The sequence below is a fragment of the Cetorhinus maximus genome, chromosome 6 (assembly GCF_964194155.1).
Source record: "Cetorhinus maximus chromosome 6, sCetMax3.hap1.1, whole genome shotgun sequence".
Taxonomy (NCBI): Eukaryota; Metazoa; Chordata; class Chondrichthyes; order Lamniformes; family Cetorhinidae; genus Cetorhinus; species Cetorhinus maximus.
Genome location: NC_135884.1, coordinates 113277729 through 113299557, shown reverse-complemented (window position 1 = coordinate 113299557; position 21829 = coordinate 113277729). Strand labels below are relative to the sequence as shown.

Below are 21829 nucleotides of genomic sequence, written 5' to 3'. Positions count from 1 at the left end.
CTCCGGTGTGCGCCCACCGAACTGATGATCGAAATGATGCGCGGTGACGTCGGGACGCATGCCTAACGTCACCGCGCGTCATTTTACGTCTGCACGCCGAACAAAAGATTCTTTCCAAGGAGTTAATATGCAGCTACAGCAAGTAATAAAGGAAGACAAATGGAATGTTGGCCTTTATTGCAAGGGGAATGCAATATAAAAGTAGTGAAGTCTTGCTACAACTGTACAAGGCATTGGCAAGACCACATTTAAGGGCACTGTGTACAGTTTTGTTCTCCTTGTTTATGGAGGGATATACTTGCTTTGGAAGCAATTCTGAGAAGATCCACTAGGTTGATTCCTGGGATGAGTCTTATGAGGAAAAGTCTTATGAGACTTATGAGGATGGGCCTACACTCATTGGAGTTCAGAAGAATGAGAGGTGATCATAGTGAAACTGATGAGATTCTGAGGGGCCTTGACAGGGTAGATGCTGAGAGGATGCTTCCCCTCATGGGGAAATTCAGAACTAGTTTCAGAATAAGTGGTCACCCATTGGAGGCGAGGAGAAATTTCTTCTCAAGGATCATAAATCTTTGGAATTCTCCACCCCAGAGAGCAGTGGAGGCTGGGCCATTGAATATATTCAAGGCTGAGTTAGACAGATTTTTGATCTACAAGGGGATCAAGGGCAATGGGGAACAGGCAGGAAAATAGAGTTGAGGCCTCGATCATATCAGCCATGATCTTACTGAATGGCAGGGAGGTTCAAGTGACCTATTTCTTATGTTCTGTCACCTTCCTGATGAAGCAATGCACAGCAAACAGTAAAATACTGGAAAAAATCGCCAGCTACCACCTGGAAGGATTCACTGCAGAACTGAGGGCCACTGGCAGTGCAGTTCTCGCCCTGCTGCGTGGCTACAGATCCAGTTGTAGGAGCTGGCATAGTCTAGTCACCACCCCCTTGGTGAAACGCAGGTGTCACACACTGCTCCTGGCTGAGATGGGGGTAAAAGAGCAGCTCTCTGAAAACTCTTGGTGGGTAGGGCCTTCTATTAAGTGTCCACCTTCTCCCTCTCTGCTGCCCTTGTTCCAGCTCCAAGTTAACTGTAGTCCAAGAGGAGCTGCAAATAGAGTTCCTCCTTGCTAAAAGCAAGCTCTCTCCTAATAAGCCTCCTAATTCCTCTGACCTGCTCATCCGTGTCCAGACCTTGTGAATCCAAAAGGTTTTTTTGAACTTCTCCAATAACACTCAACAGCAGCAAAAGAAAGTCAAAAGCATTACACCTGGAAGTCCCAATAAACAGCAAGAGTTAGGAGTGGGAGGAAGTGGTCCCTTGTGCAGCTGAACATATTCAGCTGGGAGTGGTTACAAGAGGGCAGTAACAGGACCTCTGAAAGCCAAAATGGCAGTTTGTACACTAAAATCAACATTAGAGGCTGCTTGTTCAACCTCCATGTTTCCGGCACACGCACAGTACACTCCCGCTGGCACCGATACGATCAGGATGTGCCACATGGGCCACACTGGAAGCGGTCAGAAGCAATTCAGCTGACATCTTTGCAATTTTGGGCTTCCACTGCACCAGCAACGATAGAGAAGAATATTATAGCCCACATGTCTCAGTTAGGATTCTTCAATCCGATTGATTTAGGAGACACACCACTGCCCTATTCACAAAAGGTCCCGGAACCCCCACTGGGGCACCATGCTGTTTTGACTCTCCAATTACTGCAAACTGTCATGTAGAAGCCCTAAGAATGTATGTGAGCAAGTGAACACTGTTCATTCGCCACGACTGCAAAATCCAGGCCCTGGTGGATTATGAGGTCACAAAATAGTCTAAGTAATGCTACTCACACCATATAAAACTGAAATCATTCAGTGGCTGAAGTCAGACCATCTACTACACTAACCTGCTCAAATTATTATGGAAAGTGATTACAACAGAGCAGTCACTTAGCCCTTAAAATGTGGCCAGTATTGACAGAAAGATCTGAAATTTCGCAACAGCAGAGAGCCACTCCATCATTGCAAATGGCTGAAGAGGCTTGAAACCGGGAGTCCCATGTCCGAACATGGCACCTACCATTTTCACAAGGGCAAGAATGGGCCTGGGTCGGGATTCACACATGCTCATTTCGCGGAAGCTGCAGCCCATAGAAATCAACAGCTGCCTCCACTTGGGTGTCATTTTGGTGTGAGAGGTGTCTGAAACCTGCCGTGTGCAGATTAAACCTGGTACAAGCAGGTTTGAACTTTGTGGAAAACAAAAACAGAATTACCTGGAAAAACTCAGCAGGTCTGGCAGCATCGGCGGAGAAGAAATCAGTTAACGTTTCGAGCCTTCATGGCCCTTCGGCAGAACTGAAGCCAAACTTTGGCTTCAGTTCTGCCGAAGGGCCATGAAGGCTCGAAACGTTAACTGATTTCTTCTCCGCCGATGCTGCCAGACCTGCTGAGTTTTTCCAGGTAATTCTGTTTTTGTTTTGGATTTCCAGCATCCGCAGTAGCTTTTAGCTTTTTGTTTTTATCTTTGAACTTTGTGGATTTGTTTGGATAGCCCTTTTGGGGAGGTAAGGTATCACTTTGGGTATGGTCCTGAGACACCTTTGGGAGAGGTTAGGTGCCCTTTAGGATTGCTAAAGGTAGGCATGAATTGTGTAAAAAAAGTGTATAAACTCATTGGAACTGTCAAAAACAAGTGTCAAGATGAACTGTCAAAGGGAGCTATCAAGCTGTCAAGGCATTTTAACTCCGCCCTTAAACTTTTTGAAAAAACTGTCTAGAGTGCTAAAAAAAAAAGACTGCTTGTAATGTCACTCTGTCTGTTGACATAAGCCTTTGGCCTACCATCACTGGATCAGTGCTGCCTGACTGATTTCACAACTTTCCATCATTCCAATTGGGTGCCTGCCATTTCAGATTGATTGACAGCTCCAAATGGTTTGAATTCTTTGAAGTGGGACTATGAATTCCAATGCTTGTTTGTATAAGGGATTATGCAATTGAATGAAATGCTTACTATGATGTAACTGAAGGAATGTAAATGTAGTAAGTGGGTTTTTATTAACACATGTTCTTTTTTAAATACAGTCTGGAATAAACATTTGGAACTTTATTTTATTTAATATCAGCATGGGTCCTGAAGTCTGCCCGTGGTGGTTACTGGATGAGTTGACATGGTAGGTGTAAGGGAAAAGGATGTTGGGTTGGGCAGGGACTGGGTTTGCATGAATTGGTACTGAGTTGCCATAGGGGCTATAAAGGGCCAAGGGTGGTCAGCAGAGGGACATAGATGCGGGCATGAGGTGGCATGGATGGGGCATGGGCAGTGTTGAAGGGAGAGGGCTGGACGGCTGTTTTATGTTTTCCTGTTTCTTTTTAAATTTGATACAGCACTAGTACATGGAGGAAGGCCTTGCGCCCAGCCCACCTCTTTACCTGGCATCTTCCACACTAGTTCTGGAGTTGCACGGCCCAACTTTCAGGAAACCCCACCACCCCGAAACGAAAATCCAACCTTCCGGGCCACTTTCTCCCAGGTTGGGTTTGTAGAAGTAGGAAATGTCCCGACTCTACGTTCCCGACCAGGGAGTGAAAATCCAGGCCAAAGTATCATGACTCCCAAAAATTTCATTGCTTTGAGTTCACTCTGAAGGCTAAAGGTACACTCAATGCAAAATAAGTCAGCAAGTTATGTGTTGCAACTACAAACAACACAATACTCTAGTTATTGTGTGCTTTCTGCTAAGGAGGGCAGAAATTGTTTAACCTCAAGTTATTTTGAAAAATCCATTGTTTTACACAGAGGCTTCAACGTCTTATTCAGAATACATCAAATTACCACAAGCTTCTCAACTAGATAAGGGTAAATTAGACTCTGAACAACATCTTCGGAGGAGCTGATAGGAAGAGATCTACAAATAGCTGTCCAGCTAATTTTCATAAGAAGTTGTCACAGCTGGTGCCCTCCTATATTCTAAGAGGGACAATAGATTCCACCCTTCAGATTCCACAACTAGTTCTTCGCCAAGCACTCCTACTCCTACCAAATGATTTATTTTTTTAAATGATTATAAACTAAGTTTTTCACCCAAAAGGTGAAGGGTGATAATACTGAGGAACGGAAAATTTTTGTCAAATATTTTCAAGTCAGAAAAAGCACAGTTAAATTCAGAGTAAAGTTCCTATTAGTCATTGAGGTCCCACACTCTCGAATTGTTTCCTTCAACCCCTCTGTCTTGCTACCGATCCCGTCTCCTTTAAGACCCTTAAAACCCAACTTTTCTAATCACTCCTCCTTTATTTCCCCCAACCCCCACACACCTACGAGTCCTGTGTCGAACCTCGAGATGTTTTCCTACCGCAAAGGTGATATATAACTGCAAGTTATTGCACCACCCCGAGAAGATTCACCAGCCTACATCTAGTGGCAATTAAACATTACCACTAGGCACTGTAAAGATATTTGAGAGGTTTGAATGGCCCACCTAAATGTAGTCTTTAAAGGTTTAATGATGCCGTGTACTCTATTACAGCAGTATTATACTCAATATCTTCAATTTTTACAAGAGCAATTTTACCGGGAGTGATTCCAATTCAGCAGAGGGACTGAGGAAATTTTACTCTGTGATTAACTAAATGCCACAAGAATGAGGTCAAAACTAAATATTTGATTTTTGGGCGTATGCAACATTCTTGACTTTACATCTTGCCCAATGTATTCTGGACAGTTCTGAAATATGACTCATCAGGTTACAAATTTACCTTCCTAAAAATGTGGATGAGATAGAAGGATCTTTCAGTTAAGGAAATAGAATGTGCATGACTGTTTTACTTTTTTTATTGAGTGCCTATAAAGCAAAGGGCCAGCTTCACATCTGCACTTCACAATAACATTATCAGCAAAATTAAAAGCTTTGCAGATAAGTCACAATCTAAAGTGCGTTCTTCAGAATTGGACATCATACTCCAACTGGGGCCTAACCAGTGACTTATAATGTTTTAGCAAAACTTTGTCGCTTTTGTACTCTGCCTGTATATAAAGTCAAGGATCCTGTTTTTTTTTTTAAAAACTGTCTTCTCAACTTGATCTACAACCTTAAAAGAATTGTGGACATGCACCCCCAGGTCTCTGTTCTTGCACACCTTAAAAATAGTTTAATTTAGTTTATATTGTGTCACCATAGCTCAGTTTGTAGTACTTACCCCCGAGTCAAAAGGTTGTGAGTTCAATACTGAAATGAAGATAACTGCATTATATTTAGGATAGCAGGACATTTGTTATTGTCGTATCTGATGGGTGTCAAGTTCAATTCCATTCCCTGGTTCAAGTTCAAGAATAGTAAGTACTGAGGGAGTACTGCACTGTTGGAGATTGGGATATTAAACCGAAGCCGCATCTGCACTCTCAGGAGGACTTAAAAGATTCCATGGCACTATTTCGAAGAAGAGTAGGGGAGCTATCACCATTGTCCTGGCCAATAATTATCCCTCAAACAAAATCACTAAAAACATTACCACCTGACCACTATCACATTGCTGCTTGTGGAAGCTTGCAGTGCACAACTTGACTACAGTCTTTTCAACAGTGACTACATTTTAAAAGGGCCACTTTCTCCCAGTTGGGTTTGTAGAAGTAGGAAATGTCCCAACTCTGCGTTCCCGACCAGGGAGTGAAAATCCAGGCCAAAGTATCATGACTCCCAAAAATTTCATTGCTTTGAGTTCACTCTGAAGGCTAAAGGTACACTCAATGCAAAATAAGTCAGCAAGTTATGTGTTGCAACTACAAACAACACAATACGCTAGTTATTGTGTGCTTTCTGCTAAGGAGGGCAGAAATTGTTTAACCTCAAGTTATTTTGAAAAATCCATTGTTTTACACAGAGGCTTCAACGTCTTATTCAGAATACATCAAATTACCACAAGCTTCTCAACTAGATAAGGGTAAATTAGACTCTGAACAACATCTTGGAGGAGCTGATAGGAAGAGATCTACAAATAGCTGTCCAGCTAATTTTCATAAGAAGTTGTCACAGCTGATGCCCTCCTATATTCTAAGAAGGACAATAGATTCCACCCTTCAGATTCCACAACTACATTTTAAAAGTACCTATTTGGCTGTAAAGCACTTCAGGAAGTCACAAGTCTGTGAAAGACACTATATTCTTTCTTTTCTCATTATTTCCAGCAAAATTCATCATTTCACAATTTTCTGCATTAAATTGCATCTGCCACGTGTACGCCCATTTCATTGGCCCATGTCCTCATGTCTGTTCGTATCCTCCTCACTGTTTACCACATTTCTGAGTTTCACACAATTCTGCAAGCTTTAAAATTATGTCCCATATACCCAAGTCCCGGCCATTAACAGATCAAAAAGAGCAGTGGTCTATTACCAACCCCTGAAGAACACCACAAATGCTTCCCTCCATTCTGAAAAAGTGTTTCCCATTGTTCTCCGTTTCCTCTCTGAGTCAAGTTTGTATCCATGCTGCCACTACCCAGTAATCCTATGGGGTTCAATTTTGCTAACAAGCCTATTATGTGGTGTTTTATCAAGCATCTTTTGAAAGTCCTGTTATGGATAGGGAGGGGTGTCGGGTAATTAACCCCCTTTACTCACCTCTTGGCTAATCCCAACAAGATGTATTTTTGAAAAGGAGTGTTTTAAACCTTTTGAGTGTTGTGACTGAAGAACAGATACAGGCTTCCTTGTAAGTTTAAATGAAAAGAAGGGATAAATGTTTATTTTCACAACATCTGAAATGTAAACACACACACATATATATAAAAAGATGACTTCAAACATGCACTTAGAATACTAAGAGTAACAAGAAACAGGTCACTTGTTTACAGTCCTTAAGATGATGGTTGAAAACATTGTAGGCCTGAAGGATTTGCTCTTGGCTCCCTGAAGACAACAGGAGGATGGAAATTTCTGGCTGTTTCAGATGAAATTGTGGCTAAGCTCTTGTAGTGAAGAAATGTAATCTTGATAGGTAAAACAAATTAGCCCCTTTTCACTGCCTGAGATGACTACCTATTCAAGGCAAGGTTCTTTCCTTTTGCTGGGTGATCTTTCCCTCTGAGGTGCTGGTCCAAGACTCCTTTGCTGGTCTGTAATCAAGGTAGCTGTGGGAGTCGGTGGACTTGTAATGAACATTGTGGGACAGTCTATCACTAGAAACGGAGACAGAGATCAAGGGAGGGAAGGGAAATTTCGGAGGTGGACCATGTGAAGGTGATAGAGGGGTGGAAATTGGAAGCAAAATTGATAAATTTTTCCAGGTCCAGACCAGAGCATAAAGCGGCACTGAAACAGTCATCGATGTATCGAAAAAGAGAGTTGTAGGAGGGGGCCTGAGTAGTATTGGAACAAGGAATATTCCACAAACCCCACAAAGAGACAGGCATAACTGGGACCCATGCAGGCACCCATAACCACACCTTTTATTTGGAGGAAGAGGGACAAGTTTAAGGAGAAATTGTTCAATGAGAGAACAAGTTCAGCCAGATGGAGGAGAGTGGTGGTGGATGGGGATTGTTCAGGCCTCTGTTCAAGGAAGAAGCGGAGAGCCCTCAGACCATTCTGGTGGGGGATGGAGGTGTAAAGGGATTGAATGTCCATGGTGAAGAAGTGGTGGTTAGGGCCAGGAAATTGTTGATATGACGTAAGGCATCAGAGGAATCGCAGATGTCGGTGTAAAGACACTAGAAAAGGGGAGAGAGAACAGAGTCAAGATAGGAAGAAATGAGTTCCGTGGGGCAGGAACAGACTGACATGATCAGTCTACTGGGACAGTCTTGTTTGTGGGTTTTGGGAAGGAGGTAGAAGCAGCCTGTCCAGGGCTGGGAGCTGTGGAGGGAACATCTCCAGAGGAGACGAGGTCAGTGACAGTCCTGGAAACAACGGCTTGATGTTCGGTGGTGGGGTCATGGTCCAGGGGGAGGTAGAAATAAGTGTCTGAGGGTAGGCGCTCAGCCTCTGCGAGGTAGAGGTCAGTACACCAGGCAACAACAGCACCACCCTTGTCGGCAGGTTTGATAAAGTCAGGGTTGGACCTAAGGGAATGGAGTGCGGCGAGTTCAGGAGGAGACAGGTTAGAGTGGGAGAGAGGGGCAGGGAAATTGAGCCGGCCGATGTCACGCCGAACAGTTCTCAATGAAAAGATCAAGAGCAGGTAAGAGGCCAGAGGAAGGGGTCCAGGTGGAGGGAGAATACTGGAGGTGGGTGAAAGATCCGTGTAACGGAGTCAAAGAAGTGAGCATGGAGACAAAGGGGCAGAAGAAGAGTTCAGCATTGTGCAGAGCCTGAAATTCATTAAGATGAGGGTGCAAGGGTGTGAAACTCAGTCCTTCGCTGATTACAGAACGTTCAGCATCAGAGAGGGGAAGGTCAGAGGGTATGGTGAATACATGGCAAAGGCTGGGATTTCCACACTTCTATCACCTTCACATGGTCCATCTCCGACACTTCCCTTTCTTGACCTCTGTGTCTCCATTTCTGGTGATAGATTGTCCACCAATATTCATTACAAGCCTACCGACTCCCACAGCTACCTCGACTACAGCTCCTCACACCCCGCTTCCAGTAAGGGCTCCATCCCATCTCTCAGTTCCTTTGCCTCGTCGCATCTGTTCCGATGATGCCATTTTCCAAAATGACACTTCTGACATGTCTTCCTTCTTCCTTAACCGAGGATTCCCCCCACTGTGGTTGACAGGGCCCTCAGCCGTGTCCAACCCAACTCCCACACCTCTGCCCTCATGCCTTCCCCTCCCTCCCAGAACCATGATAGGGTCCCACTTGTCCTCAGTTTTCACTCCACCAGCCTCCACATTCAAAGGATCATCCTCTGCCATTTCCACCAACTTCAGCGTGATGCCACCACCAAACATCTTGCCCTCACCACCTACCCCCTCCCCCCTCGGCATTCCATAGGGATCGTTCCCTCCAGGACACCCTGGTCCACTCCTCCATCACCCCACAACACTTCATTCCATTCCCACAGCACCTTCCCATGCAATCGCAAAAGATGCAATACCTGCCCCTTTACCTCCTCACCATCCAAGGGCCCAACACTCCTTTCAGGTGAAGCAGTGCTTCACTTGCACTTCCCTCAATTTGGTCTACTGCATTCACTCCTTCCAATGCGGTCTCCTCTAAATTGGGGAGACCAAACGCAGACTGGGTGACCGCTTTGCGGAACACCTCCGGTCTGTCCGCAAGCATGACCCAGACCTTCCGATTGCTTGCCAGTTCAACACACCATCCTGCACTCATGCCCATCCTTGGCTTGCTGCAATGTTCCAGTGAAGCCCAACACAAACTGGAGGAACAGCACCTCATCTTCCGATGAGGCACTTTACAGCCTTCCGGACTTAACATTGAGTTCAACAACTTCAGACCATGAACTCTCTCCTCCATCCTCACTCACTTCTTTTTATATTCATTTTCATTTTTCATCAACTCATTCTTAGTTTTATTAATTTATCCATGGTTTTATCCCCTTTTTTATTCCACCTTCTATCCCATTTTCTATCCTTCCCCACCACCCCCAACCACCACCCCATCCCATACAGGGCCTTGCTACTTGTTCAATGTTGTTCTTTCACATAACAGCAGAACTAGGGGTGCATTACCACATTCCTTTATACCACTATCAACACCTTTTTGTTTAAGCTCTAACCACTACTACTAACACTCCCACTCCCTTTGTCCTTTAGTTCATGACATCTTTGTCAATCCCTCCTTTGTCCCCACCTATCGCTGGCCTCCTATCCAGCTCCACCTGCCCCACCCCCTTAAACAATATAAATTTCATCACATTTCCACTTCTCTTCAGCTCTGAAGAAGGGTCATATGGACTCGAAACATTAACTCTGTTTCTTTCTCCACAGATGCTGCTAGACATGTTGAGTTTTTCCAGCATTTCCTGTTTTTGTTCGTAAGCAACTAGTATCTCTGAGAATACTTAATTCTTTAACTGGTTTCTTAGAAAAGCTAGAGGGTCATTGTCCCTTTAAACAAAAAAACTTTGACAAAAATTTGGGTTTGTGGTTGTTACATTTGAACATAAACTCACAACTTTCGTGGCCTCAATCATTGGTCTAACCACCGAGTCCCCCCCACAGGTTTACCCTTGCGCTGCCAGTCTGTTTTCGCATGTCCGGGCTTGCCATAGAGCAGCAAGTTGGGCAAGTCCCCCCAAGTCAGAGTGCAGTCTGTCCTTTCTACCCCTGCTCCTTCTCTTTTGAGCTTATTTCTCCTTCACCTCTGCCCCTTCACTACTACCCTATTTCCCACTGTTCTCCCACTTCCTGTACTTCCCGGACCTCTGCAGGTTATTAGTTGATTAAAGGGTTTGTGCGTAAGCTCATAATCACCTGCCATGATAGCAGTATCTCTCACTCTTGTAACTCATTGTTCCTCAATATGAGATCTTATGTTAACTGGGAAATTGTTTTTAAATTCTTCTAATAGAATTACTTCCCATAATTTCTCATAAGAGGGTCCAAAGAGGGGTCTAATTTTAGAGATCTTAGCCTGTGATCAAAAGCCATATGTTCCTCTCTTTCAAATTCAAAGTAGGTCCAGGCAGGCTTTTTCCAGGAGTTTCTGATTTTCTGGCAGTATGCCTCCAGTACTAACTCGTCTACCGTTAAAATGGCAATTTCCATCTGTTCATAGTCCAGAGAGCTTTCTTCTGATAAGATGGAATAAGCTTTGAGAGCCTTTCCAACTAATTCACCCTGCAAGAGTAGGGTCCAAGACTCTTTTGGCCATTTTAATCTCAGTAATTTTCTCAAATGAAATGAAGTGGGATTCGACCTCCTCGTCATTAAATTTGGCGCAAGTGTTTCTGAAAATCAAAACTTGGCTCTGAGCCAGAACCAGAAGCAAAATTTCTAGTGACACCCACATTATTCAATTTCAGTTTTTCCTTTGCCAATTCCAACTGCTGAATTACTCTTTCTCGCTGCATTTCTCGCTCCCATTCTCATTCCCTTTCTCCTCTCTGCCCTTTTTATATTTCCCTTTCTCGATCTCTTTCTTCTCTTTGGAACTCTAATGCCATTTTCTAGGTGGCAATTTCCTTATCCATTTGGATTCTAGTTAATGCTACTTTGTCAGTTTATGGTTTTGAGTTTGCTTCCTCGGTCTCTGACTCAATGTCAAAATGATTAGCTAGAATTTGGACAATTTCAACCTTTCCTGCTTTGGGTCTGACATTTATGTCTAAATGCTTGACTACAGCTCTTAGGTCCTCGATATTTAATGTTTTAATGCAGTCCAAGTTACCTCATCCTGTTCTGCAAAGGATTTAGCATTGAATGTAGCCATCTTAAATATTTAGCACAGTGAAACTAAGAGAAATACTGCTGGTCGATTTTTCCTCTTTTGTTTAGTTCCAGAAACCAATTTTCACTTCCTGCTTCCAACTTAATCGTTGTCTAATGTTTCCGATTCCAGACACAAGCCCCCAATCTGTAACAGACAGGGAAGGGTATGGGATAATTTTCCCCCTTTTCGCACCTCTTGGCTGACCGCAACCAGGTGTATTTTTGAAAAGGAGTGTTTTAACCCTTTGAGTGCTGTGGCTTTAAAAAACAGACATGAACAGACTTTCTTGCAAGTTTAAGTCAAAAGAAAGGATAATTGTTTATTTTCACAATACTGGAAACAAACAACAAACCCCTACTCATCAAATGTGCAGACACACACACACACACACACGACAGACAAAGAAAAGATGATTTATGGCGATGTAACATGAAATTAGAGTGTTAACCGTGTAACAAGAAACAGGTCACATGTTTACAGTCCTTGTGATGATGGTTGAAAATGTTGCAGACTTAAAGAATTCTCTCTTGGCTCCATGAAGGCAAATGGAGGTTGGAAATTTCTGGCTGTTTCAGACAAAATTGTGGCTAAGCTCCTGTAGTGAAGAAATATTATCTTGGAAGGTAAAACAAATTAGCCCCTTTTCACTGCCTGAGATGACTGTCTATTTAAGGCAAGGCTCTCTCTTTTTGCTGGGTGATCCCTCACTCTGAGGTGCTGTTCCCAAACTGCCTTGCTGGGCTCCATTATGTATTAATAAGGAATCAGCACCTTCTCCAGTCAGTTTCAGTCATGTGATGGCAGTATTGATATATTCAATTTTTCACACAATGGGTTGAAGCCAATGTAACTGACACACAATGGGGAAATGTTTGATATCCTATCAACAACCCAGCCATGATCATCTCACTGAATGACTATTTGAAATCCTATTTTCATGGGGCCAACAGGTCTAGCAACCTTCATTAAAACTCTTGCATTGAAATTGTGAGGTGTGGTAAAATAGCACCTGGGAAAGCAAGTTGCATTTTAAGTAATTTCCCAGGGGTAGATTATCACATCTATCTTGGTCTGTCTAGAAACCACGAAAGGAGTAACTTGACTTTCCGCTATCCGTTTTATGAAGGTACAGTGTCAACTCCATGTTGCTGATTTATTTTCTTTTAAAAATGTCCATTTCCCAGTAACCTTTATACATGATGTTACTATCGCAGTCCACGTACAGCAACTGCACTAGCTTTGTTGAAAAACTCAATCAAGTTAATCAAACATGATTTGCCTTTAACAAGTCCCTACTGGCTATCATTGCTCAATGCATATTTTCCAATTGATCATTCATTTTTTTCCTCGGACTATTGTATCTAAATGTTTCCCCATCATCTATGTTAGGCTAAAAGCAAAATATTGCATATGCTGGAAATCTGAAATAAAAACAGAAAAGGCTGGAAAAACTCAACAGGTCTGGTGGCATCTGTGGAGAGAGAAACAGAGTTTACGTTTCGAGTCCATATGGCCCTTCTTCAGAGCTTCTTCAGATCTACATTAGGCTGACTGGCCTGTAGTAGCTGGGTTTATCCCTCTCCCCTTTTTAAAACAGGATTATAACATTTACAATCCTCTAGTCTTCAGACACCACTCTCACATTCAAGGAGAAGCAGGCTCATAGGGGCTAGTGGCCTGCTCCTACTTCTAATTTGTGTGTTCGAATGCATGTTCATATATGTTCAAGGATTGGAAGATTTATGGCCAGAGCTGCTATTATTTCCACCCTTACTTCCCTAAGCAAGCTGGGATGTGTTCCATCTGGAACAGGTGTTATTTCTATTTTGAACACTGCTAACCTTTCCAGTAACTTCCCTTTATCACTTTTTATCCTATCCAATTTCTCTACACTACCACCGCCTTTACTGATAGTGCTAACCTTTTACAATTTGTATGTTTATAAAAGGCTTTGGGGTGCTTTTTATGTTGCCAGCTATATTTTTAAATATTCTCACGAGACAGACAGAAATATAATGCATGGTGCTAGATTCTAAGTAGCATTTCCAAAAAAAAAAGACACTAAGCAACATAGCCTTGATCAATTAACCAGAATAGTTGCCATTTTTTCTGGCAGATTGCATTCCACTTAATCTTCCTCTGCAGCCTAAATATACTAAAGCTGGAATCTTCCCAGCGCCACGGAGATGGGCTTGAGGACAATACTGGGGGAAAATTTGAAAACGACGGCATAATTTGATGATGGTGGACCAGCCTCCGGGCGAAATTGCTGGAGGCAGGTCATCAAAGGCTAACTACCCAGCAGCAGTGGGTAGCCAATTTACATTATTAAGTGCCCAGTAGTGGGCACACTGGGGATGCCGCCGGGATCTTCCCGTTGGCAGACGTCAAAGCCTGGCAGGTGCCAGATGCAGCTTCCAAGGCCTCTTCCAATTACCCCAGCCTGCCCCTCTCTCCCACCCACTCACATCCCCAACCATAGGCACAGGGATCAGGAAACTATAGCTGTGACCTCGGGTCTGGCTGTGGAGAGGTTTCCCTTTCATGGGGGTGGGCTGGCAGCTGTTGCCACATTTAAAGTTAAAACAGCAAATACGTCCCCGTCCTCAAGATGGACTTGCTGTCACGATCACCATCCTGCAGCAGCAGCAGCCATCTCTGTTAGTAGAGGTACCGCCCTCCCAAGGTTGCAGGCCCTCTGATTGGGCCTGAGTTTCAGGAACCTGTCCACCATCCTCAACTGGATGGCAGATGCAGAGGCCAGAAGATTACACCGGCAGGTACGTTATCAACAAGTGTGGGTCTCAGAAATGCTCCCACCCTCAATTATTCTTTATGGGGATAAGTTTCCACACTATTTTTTTTTTATTCGTTCATGGGATGTGGGCATCACTGGCTAGGCCAGCATTTATTGCCCATCCTTAATGCCCTGTTCAGAAGGTATTTAAGAGTCAACCACAATGCTGTAGGCCAGGCAAGGGTAACAGATCGCCTTCCCTATTGGACATGGTTTTTACGGCAATCGACAATGGTTCCATGGTCATCATCAGACTTTTAATTCCAGATTTTTATTGAATTCAAATTTCACCATCTGCCATGGTGGGATTCGAATCCCAGAGAATTACCCTGGGTCTTCTGGAATACTAGTCCAGTGACAATACCACTATGCCACCAACTCCCCCGACGTGTGCCCAGTGTTGGTTTGCATTCCAAAACTTCCTACAAACCTAAAGCACAGGATCCCAGGTTCTTGATTCAAAAGAAATAAATACTTCTCTCATCAATTGTGTAAAACTTCATAAAGACAATTTTAAAACAAATAGTTTATTACAATGCACCATCCCAATATGCTTTTCAATCACCATTAAAAAAGGCTTAAGAAATCCATCACATGCACAGCTGGTCTAATGTAATTAGGCTGCCTCACTTGATCAATTCTGTTCTAAGTAGGTACCATCCTAATGCTTTTCCTAAACATTGGAGGCAATTGTAAACTGGTGGCGTATCATTAGAGACCCTTGTAGAACATGACAATTTAAGTGCAATATACCTAACTTACATCTCCAGAGCACACTAAGCTTAAGATGGCTGTGGTTTAAAGTAATTAATAAATGGCTTTCAGGTTGCAATTGTTCAATGTTTAGCTGAGCTCCATTCCAGTATCAATCACTGTTTTAATAAAACATAGAACCTATAACTAGCACTTGGTTAATAGTTTTTCTCTGGCTACCAAAGAGTGGGATCTATAATAAACTCAATCTAACTACAGCACAGCGGATTTAAAAACAAGTTGAAAGCAACAGAGCAAGGAATTAAGATCGTCAAATCAGTTTATAAGGTAGCAAAATTGTGGGTATTTTTCTCCAATTTAGGCAGTCAGAAGTATTCCTCTAACTTCAGAGTTTAATATTTTAATCAAGTAGGCTACCTGAGGTCGGCTGTCATGTACAATATCGGGATTTTTTTTCAATTCAGCATCGCCTGTAAGCTGACTGCATGGCTCCTACAAGGGAAAGCTTTTCTGCCCAATGTCTGGATAAATAATGGCATGACACCATGATTGTACTCAGAAGCTCTTACTCTACACCAGCTTCTACAATAAAAAATCAGTAAGTCATGTGTCATCATGTGATCCTCCTCATTTTAAAAATTAGGATAAAATATAGTTTTATCAGACTGAAATTCAAGTTCTAATCAAATAGCTGGTTTATTGGAATAAAACAGTTAAATGAACTGTGTATGGTATAAAATAGTGAATTATTCTTTATATATAAAATATATTACTTCTTTGTCGATCTTTGGAATTAAACTAACTGGTTGTAAAGTTATTTCGGTGTTAGTTACTTTACATCCAAACAGATACTACAATTAGTGGCTCACATACCACACATTCGTTGTGGCAAATTGTGAATTTTAAAAATATTCTGCCTTTTAAAAACTGCATGAAAGTAATCACTGCCTTGGGAAACAGCATATTAGTGCATTTTACATGAAACTCATTTTAATTATTAACTTATTCAAACCTGAATACATCAGGTTTGATTCCTCGCATAATGTATTAAACTGATACAATGCCAGTTGAATTACCTAATCAGCTTACAAATAAATACCAGCTAAAGGTTATTAATATGTTAGGGTGTCAGAGTGTTCATTGTATCTAGGTGTGGCAGTTCCATCGGAAGGGCTATCAGCAGTTGATCAACACATTTAAGTATGTTTATCCCATAGTAAACTCAATTGTTGTGCACCTGAAAATCTCCCAATTTACACAGTATCACACTCTGGTTTTCACAGAACTCATCTTTCTTTTGCTCCTTCAATTTACTTTCCTCTCTTTACAGTGCTGATTAATGTTGGTGTATAGCAGGAACTCAGTAATTTCTGGTACAACTTAAGATAATCATTCTTCAAGTGTAATGCAGCTCCTTGTACGTGGATAGGACAAGTGCCAAACACATTTACCATGCTTGGCACAGAATTTTGAGTACAGTATTTTGAACGTAATTGGAACTTAGCATTATAGTATACAGGTCTCTAAAGGTGCACCACTAGGGCCAAGAGACTATTGTGAAGGTAAGTAGAGTAATAGGATAGATAGCATAGCCAATTTAGTATAAAGTAAAAAAGAAACATGGTGTCCTTGTTCCAGACCTGGTTAAGATTAATCTGGAATGCCGTTTACAATTTTGGGCCACTCACATGGAGGATTAGAGAGATCCTTGAAAAAGTTCAAAGTAAGGCCACTGGAATGATCCTATAGGCTTAGGAGGGTTGAGTGTTTTTACTTTGGAATAGCAAAGACTGAGGTAATTTGATTCAAGTATTGAAAATGATGAACAGGCTAGGCTTAGAGAGTGTGAATAGAGTACTTGAACTCAAAAGGTTTAAGTAAAAGAGTGCTGGGGGGTGGGTGGAGAAAGAGGGGAGAGGGGTCATGTGTGCAAGCACAGTCCAGGTTAGATGTCAGGAGTTTCTTTTTGCAGAGGGTCAGCAACTGTCTTAACAAGTTGCCAGTTCATGCAGTAAAGTGTGGGTTCCCTGCAAGCCTTGAACAGGGAGCTGGATCAGTTGCTTGCTGATATCACTGTGTATGAAAGGTAGTTGGGATGTTGGGTGATGTACCTCACAATTTCCATGATCTCCCAGAACTCGTTTTGATCATCTTCAGGGCTTCCAGGCGAATTTCTCAAATACATTTTACCCCCGAATTGGCTTATGTTTTTTTTAATTGGTTCCTTTGCCTCTCCCAGGCAATTACTGATTGGAAGCATTACTGTGGGCCTTGATGTTTAGTTGCATAATGACTGTTTGGAATAGGCTCAATGGACTATCTAGTCTTTTCCTGTCTGTTTGTCTCTTCAAACATTCATATGCATTACCTGAATATGAGGGAGTGCTGTAATTTATTTCACTTTGTGAGGCATCATAACCATGCCTAATCCTATTCTTGTCCAACATCCATACGTGTGCTTTTCTTGGCAGATGCATTGGATTTGCAATCAGGAACTAGAACCATGGGAGATTTTCCTCTCCCTAGCCCAAAGGTGCAGAGGCCAATTATTGGCCCCAACTATCACCCCAGCTGAGATCATCTAATTTAGCACAGATCAGAAATTAAATGTGATCTTTGCAGTCTCACTTCCACAGTGAGCAGTGAATTAATTTAATGACAACATTGGATGTAACCCTGTAATTAGTGACATCTTCAACTATATTTAAAATACCAGATATCTAATCTTAGTTAAAAGGCAAAACAATTCTCATGCCTGATGAAGAATCCTAATTTAATCATTACAAGTAGTATTTGTCTTGCTCTATATTTAGACTATGTATTTAAATAAAATTGTCAGTTTTAATGTTAGGCTCTTAAATTAGATGAAATTTGCAGCTCTTTGTATTTAAAATTACAGTCAAAAGTCAGAGCCTAATTTTTTTATGGTGGCAGAGATTCTGTCAACCTCAGATGCTTGATATGCCAGAGATCCTCCAACATAACAAATTGAGACCGAACAAGTCGAACTCAGAAAAATATATAGCTTAGCTACAATACTGAAAGGTTCAAAGTCAAAGGGAAATGCGATGTTACTCAGAGGTGTGTCCCTAGTAGTTAGTTATTTGTTAAGACTATTTGTTTTCCAAATAATAATGTTTATTGTTTATAGGACTCCTCTGTAGAGTCCTATATCGGTAAGCTCTCCATTTTACAGTAAAGTGGAAGTATCCTGAAACAATAAGAAGTCATTCATCCACTTCCCACCACCAGTGTTAATGCATTTTCACACCAAAGATAGGAAGGGAGTGCAATCCAAAGGGATTCCCTTACAATAACACTGATGGAGTGAATTCACTTCACACAACTGTACTGAGGGAAAGCAAACTATACAGAGTAAAGCTCCAAACTCATTCTAGATTACCTGAAACCCTATGTACAGTATCCTTGCTCATCATCATTGGATGAGTCCATTTTTGCCTCTTCGTACTCACTATTTAATATCCACAATGTTCATAAACTTATGATGTAATTTGTTTTTATTCGTTGTTCCTATGCAACTTACAAGGTTTCAAGTAGATAATTTTCAGTCCCTGCCACAAACTCCATTCCCTCACGACCGATTCCATCCCTCTCCCTGGCAACTATCTGAGGCTGAACCAGATTGTTCACAACCTTGGTCTCATATTTAATCCAAAGATAAGCTTTCAACCACATATCCATGCTGCCACAAAGATTGCCTTTTTCCACCTCAGTAACATCACCTGTCGATGTCCCACCTTAACTCTTCTGCGGCTAAAATCCACATTAATGTTTTGATACCTCCAGATTTGACTCTTCTGATACACTCCTAGCTGGCCTTGTATATTCTACTCACCATAACTCTGCTGCTTGTGTTCTAACTTGCACCAAGTCCCATTTACCCATCACCCCTCTGCTTAGTGACCTACACTGGCTCCCAGTTAAACACAACCTCTATTTTAAAATTCTCATCCTTGTTTTGAAATTCCTCCACAGTCCAACTGCTACCTGTCTCTGTACTCTCCTCCAGCCCTGCAACCCTCTCAGACCTCTGTGCTCCTCCAATTTCCAACCTTTTGAGTATCCCCGACATTAATCGGTCCACCACTGGTGGCCATGCCTTCAATTGCCCAGGCCCCAAGGGTCTGGAATTTCCTTCCTAAGTCTCTCTGGCTCTCTACTTCCCTTTCCTCCTTTAACACATTCCTTAAATCCTACCTCTTCGACCAAGCTTTTGGCCATCTGCCCTAATATCTTATATGGCTTGGTGCCATATTTTGTTTTATGATGCGTCTGTGAAGTACCTTGGGAAGTTTTATTATGGTAAAGGTGCTATAGAATTGCAAGCTGTTGCAATCATAGAAGTTACATGCCAAACTGTCCCACTAATGAATTGCATTTTAAGAATCCACTTTCCATCAGCAAAATTATAAACAAGATTTTTTTTTAAAGAAATACTTACATTTATATGGTACATTGCACAGCATCAGGACCTCTCAAAGCACTTTACAGCCAAAGATCTTTTTCAAGTGTAGTCATTTATAATATAGGAAATGCACAGCTAACTTGCACATGCTCTCAAAAATAACATAGTGACCAGAGATAATCTGTTTTTGTGATGTTGGTTGAAGCATAATTATTGGGCAGAACAGGGAGAATTCCCCTGCACTTCAAGATAGTGGCATGGGATCTCTTTGAACGTTCCATCAGTGAAGGCAGATGGGACTTCGGTTTAACATATCACAAAGATGGTGCCCTTGACGTTGCAGCACTCCCTCTACAGTGCACTGGAGTGGGACTTGAACACACAAACTTTTGACTCAAAGAATAGAGCACTACCACCATTATGCATGTTGTTGTAGAATTATCCAGACTGCACGTTGGAACAACTTCACATGGAGTCCCAGTTCCAAAGGGAACATCCTGACAATGTCATGGAGATCAGAATACTAAAGTCATCTCTTGTCTGTATTCGGTTGGAATGCCTTGGCAGTAAGAAGCCGTTGAAACATGTACCATTGCATCTTTTCAAAGAAAGCTAATTAAACTTCTGAACAAGAGGGAAGTAGATGGCTATAAGAGTGAAGAAGGGGACAGTGCTTTGGTTTGATCCAGGGGACAGCAAAACCGGATGGGCCAAATGGCTTCCTCCTGTGTAAACTTCCAGAGACTACCTGTTGTAATGGTGCTGCTGCACTGTTCTCGAGTTACCCAGGCTTTCCCAGCTATACATAATGCCATGTGTGGGACCCAGGCTCATCTGGAGATGTTGTGATGTGGCCACTCCCTGGTCTCTCCCCCTGGCTGGATGAATGCAGCCAGCTCCTGGGCTGTCTTCCTTTGGCCGTGGCCCAGGCTGGGTGGATGTACCCCGACTCCCTCAGTGGTACCTTTACCCGGCTGGCCCGGTTCCCCACCCACACCCCCGCCCTGCTTACCTGGCGAGTAGAGATGTGCCAGCTCCCTGGCCCCGGCGTGTTGCGGTCCCCAGCGCGGCACGGTGCTGCTCCTCGCCCCGGCTCCGTGCTCGTTGCCGTTCGGGTCCTCCTCCGCCATGGACCGCCGCTGAATGTCCGCCTTGGACAGGGCAGTGACCGTCTCCTCCATCCGGAGGGAGGAAGGTAGGTGGCGGGCGGGTGGCGCGAGAGCGGCTGGCGCGAGAGCGGCTCCGACCTTCCCGCCCCCGCGGGCTCGGCTGCTTAGCGACCCGCGAGTTTGTCTCGATCAGCAGGGGCACGGAGCCCGCATTCAGTCCGCCAGCGCTCACTCTCCGAGCCGATTCCTCCGAAGGCGGCGAGGCCGGGTTGGGTGGGTGGGGGAGAAGAGGCTGAGGATCAGGCTCGGAGGAAAGCTCCAGCTTCCCGGTACGGAAAGACGTGCAGCCCCGTGCGTGCAGGCTAAGGGCGGAGTGTCTGCTCCACTTTAAACCGAGTGGAACTCCTGCTCCCACTGTCAGCAGCAAGAAAGTTAGGGAACCCGCTTCCTCTTAACTCCAAAAGTTCTAGATCATAAATCAGTCAATGTCTTTCCCATTGGATAAAACAGGTTCAGTTCACATAAGTTTCCAGGAGGGTTGCATGTCTTTACAATCTCTATGACACTCCATGCCCAACCCAGAAATAAATGCTCGTTTTGGTTTCAAAGTATAATTTGCCCTGCTGCGGAAGCACTTAAAAAGGCTGATAGATTGTTGCTCTGTGTCTGAAGGGAGGCTGTAATGCAAAAGGGAGCAATTCATGCTTCATTTGCTTAGGTCCCAACTCGGATTGTGGACAGCTGCACTCCTAAATTGCCCAGGAGTTGCCCCGGAATTGGGAAGCGTGTGGGAAGAGAAGCTACTGCAGGTGATTCCCTCACTCGGACTGGGTGGATAAGAGTAGCAAGTGAGTGCAGTCCCAGCCGGGCTGAGAGGCATTGCAGGAGGATGGTGTGTTTAGGGAGCCTGACCACCCGTTGTGTAGTGCAGGGAGATTGTTCAGTACAGTTCTAGCTAATCTGTCCCACGTAATTGCAGTTTGCTATAGCCTAAACAGTTTTGACGTCAAATAAGACCTGGAATTGAATATTTCTAGGGAGCTGACCTATCTGCTATTGAGGCAGAGGTTATGGGGTACTGGAGCAGAATGACCATCATTGATATTTAGTGAGCATTGAAGCAATGTTGAGAATATGGAGGATTTGCAAGGAACAAGGTTAAGAGAGAGAGAGAGGCAGGTAGGTGTCATATAGATAAGCCGCTGAGAGCAAGGAGGAGGTAGAAGAAAGATTGGGGAATGATAATGGTGTCCTCCCATTATTAAAAAAGGGAGGAAAGGATAAACCAGGAATTACAGGCCAGTCAATCTAATCTCGGTGGTGGGGAAGTTACTAGAGAGAATTCTGAGGGACAGAACATATCTGCACTTGGAGAGACACGGATTAATCAGGGATAGTCAGCATAGATTTGTTAAGAGATGGTCGTGTTTGACAAATTTGATTGATT

General features: G+C 43.1%; 1 protein-coding gene across 2 annotated transcripts in view; it reads right to left on the bottom strand.

Annotated features, from left to right (window-relative positions):
* peds1a (plasmanylethanolamine desaturase 1a) overlaps positions 1-21218 on the bottom strand; it is a 123050-nt gene extending 101832 nt beyond the window's left edge. Inside the window, exon 1 of one of the 2 annotated variants that reach the window (XM_078544316.1) lies at positions 20286-21218. In XM_078544316.1, coding sequence (XP_078400442.1) covers positions 20286-20454 — 169 coding nt within the window. In that variant the 5' untranslated portion in view covers positions 20455-21218. The remainder of the gene's footprint in view (positions 1-20285) is intronic. The other variant, XM_078544318.1, reaches the window with a different exon arrangement.
* Positions 21219-21829: the final 611 nt, after the last annotated feature.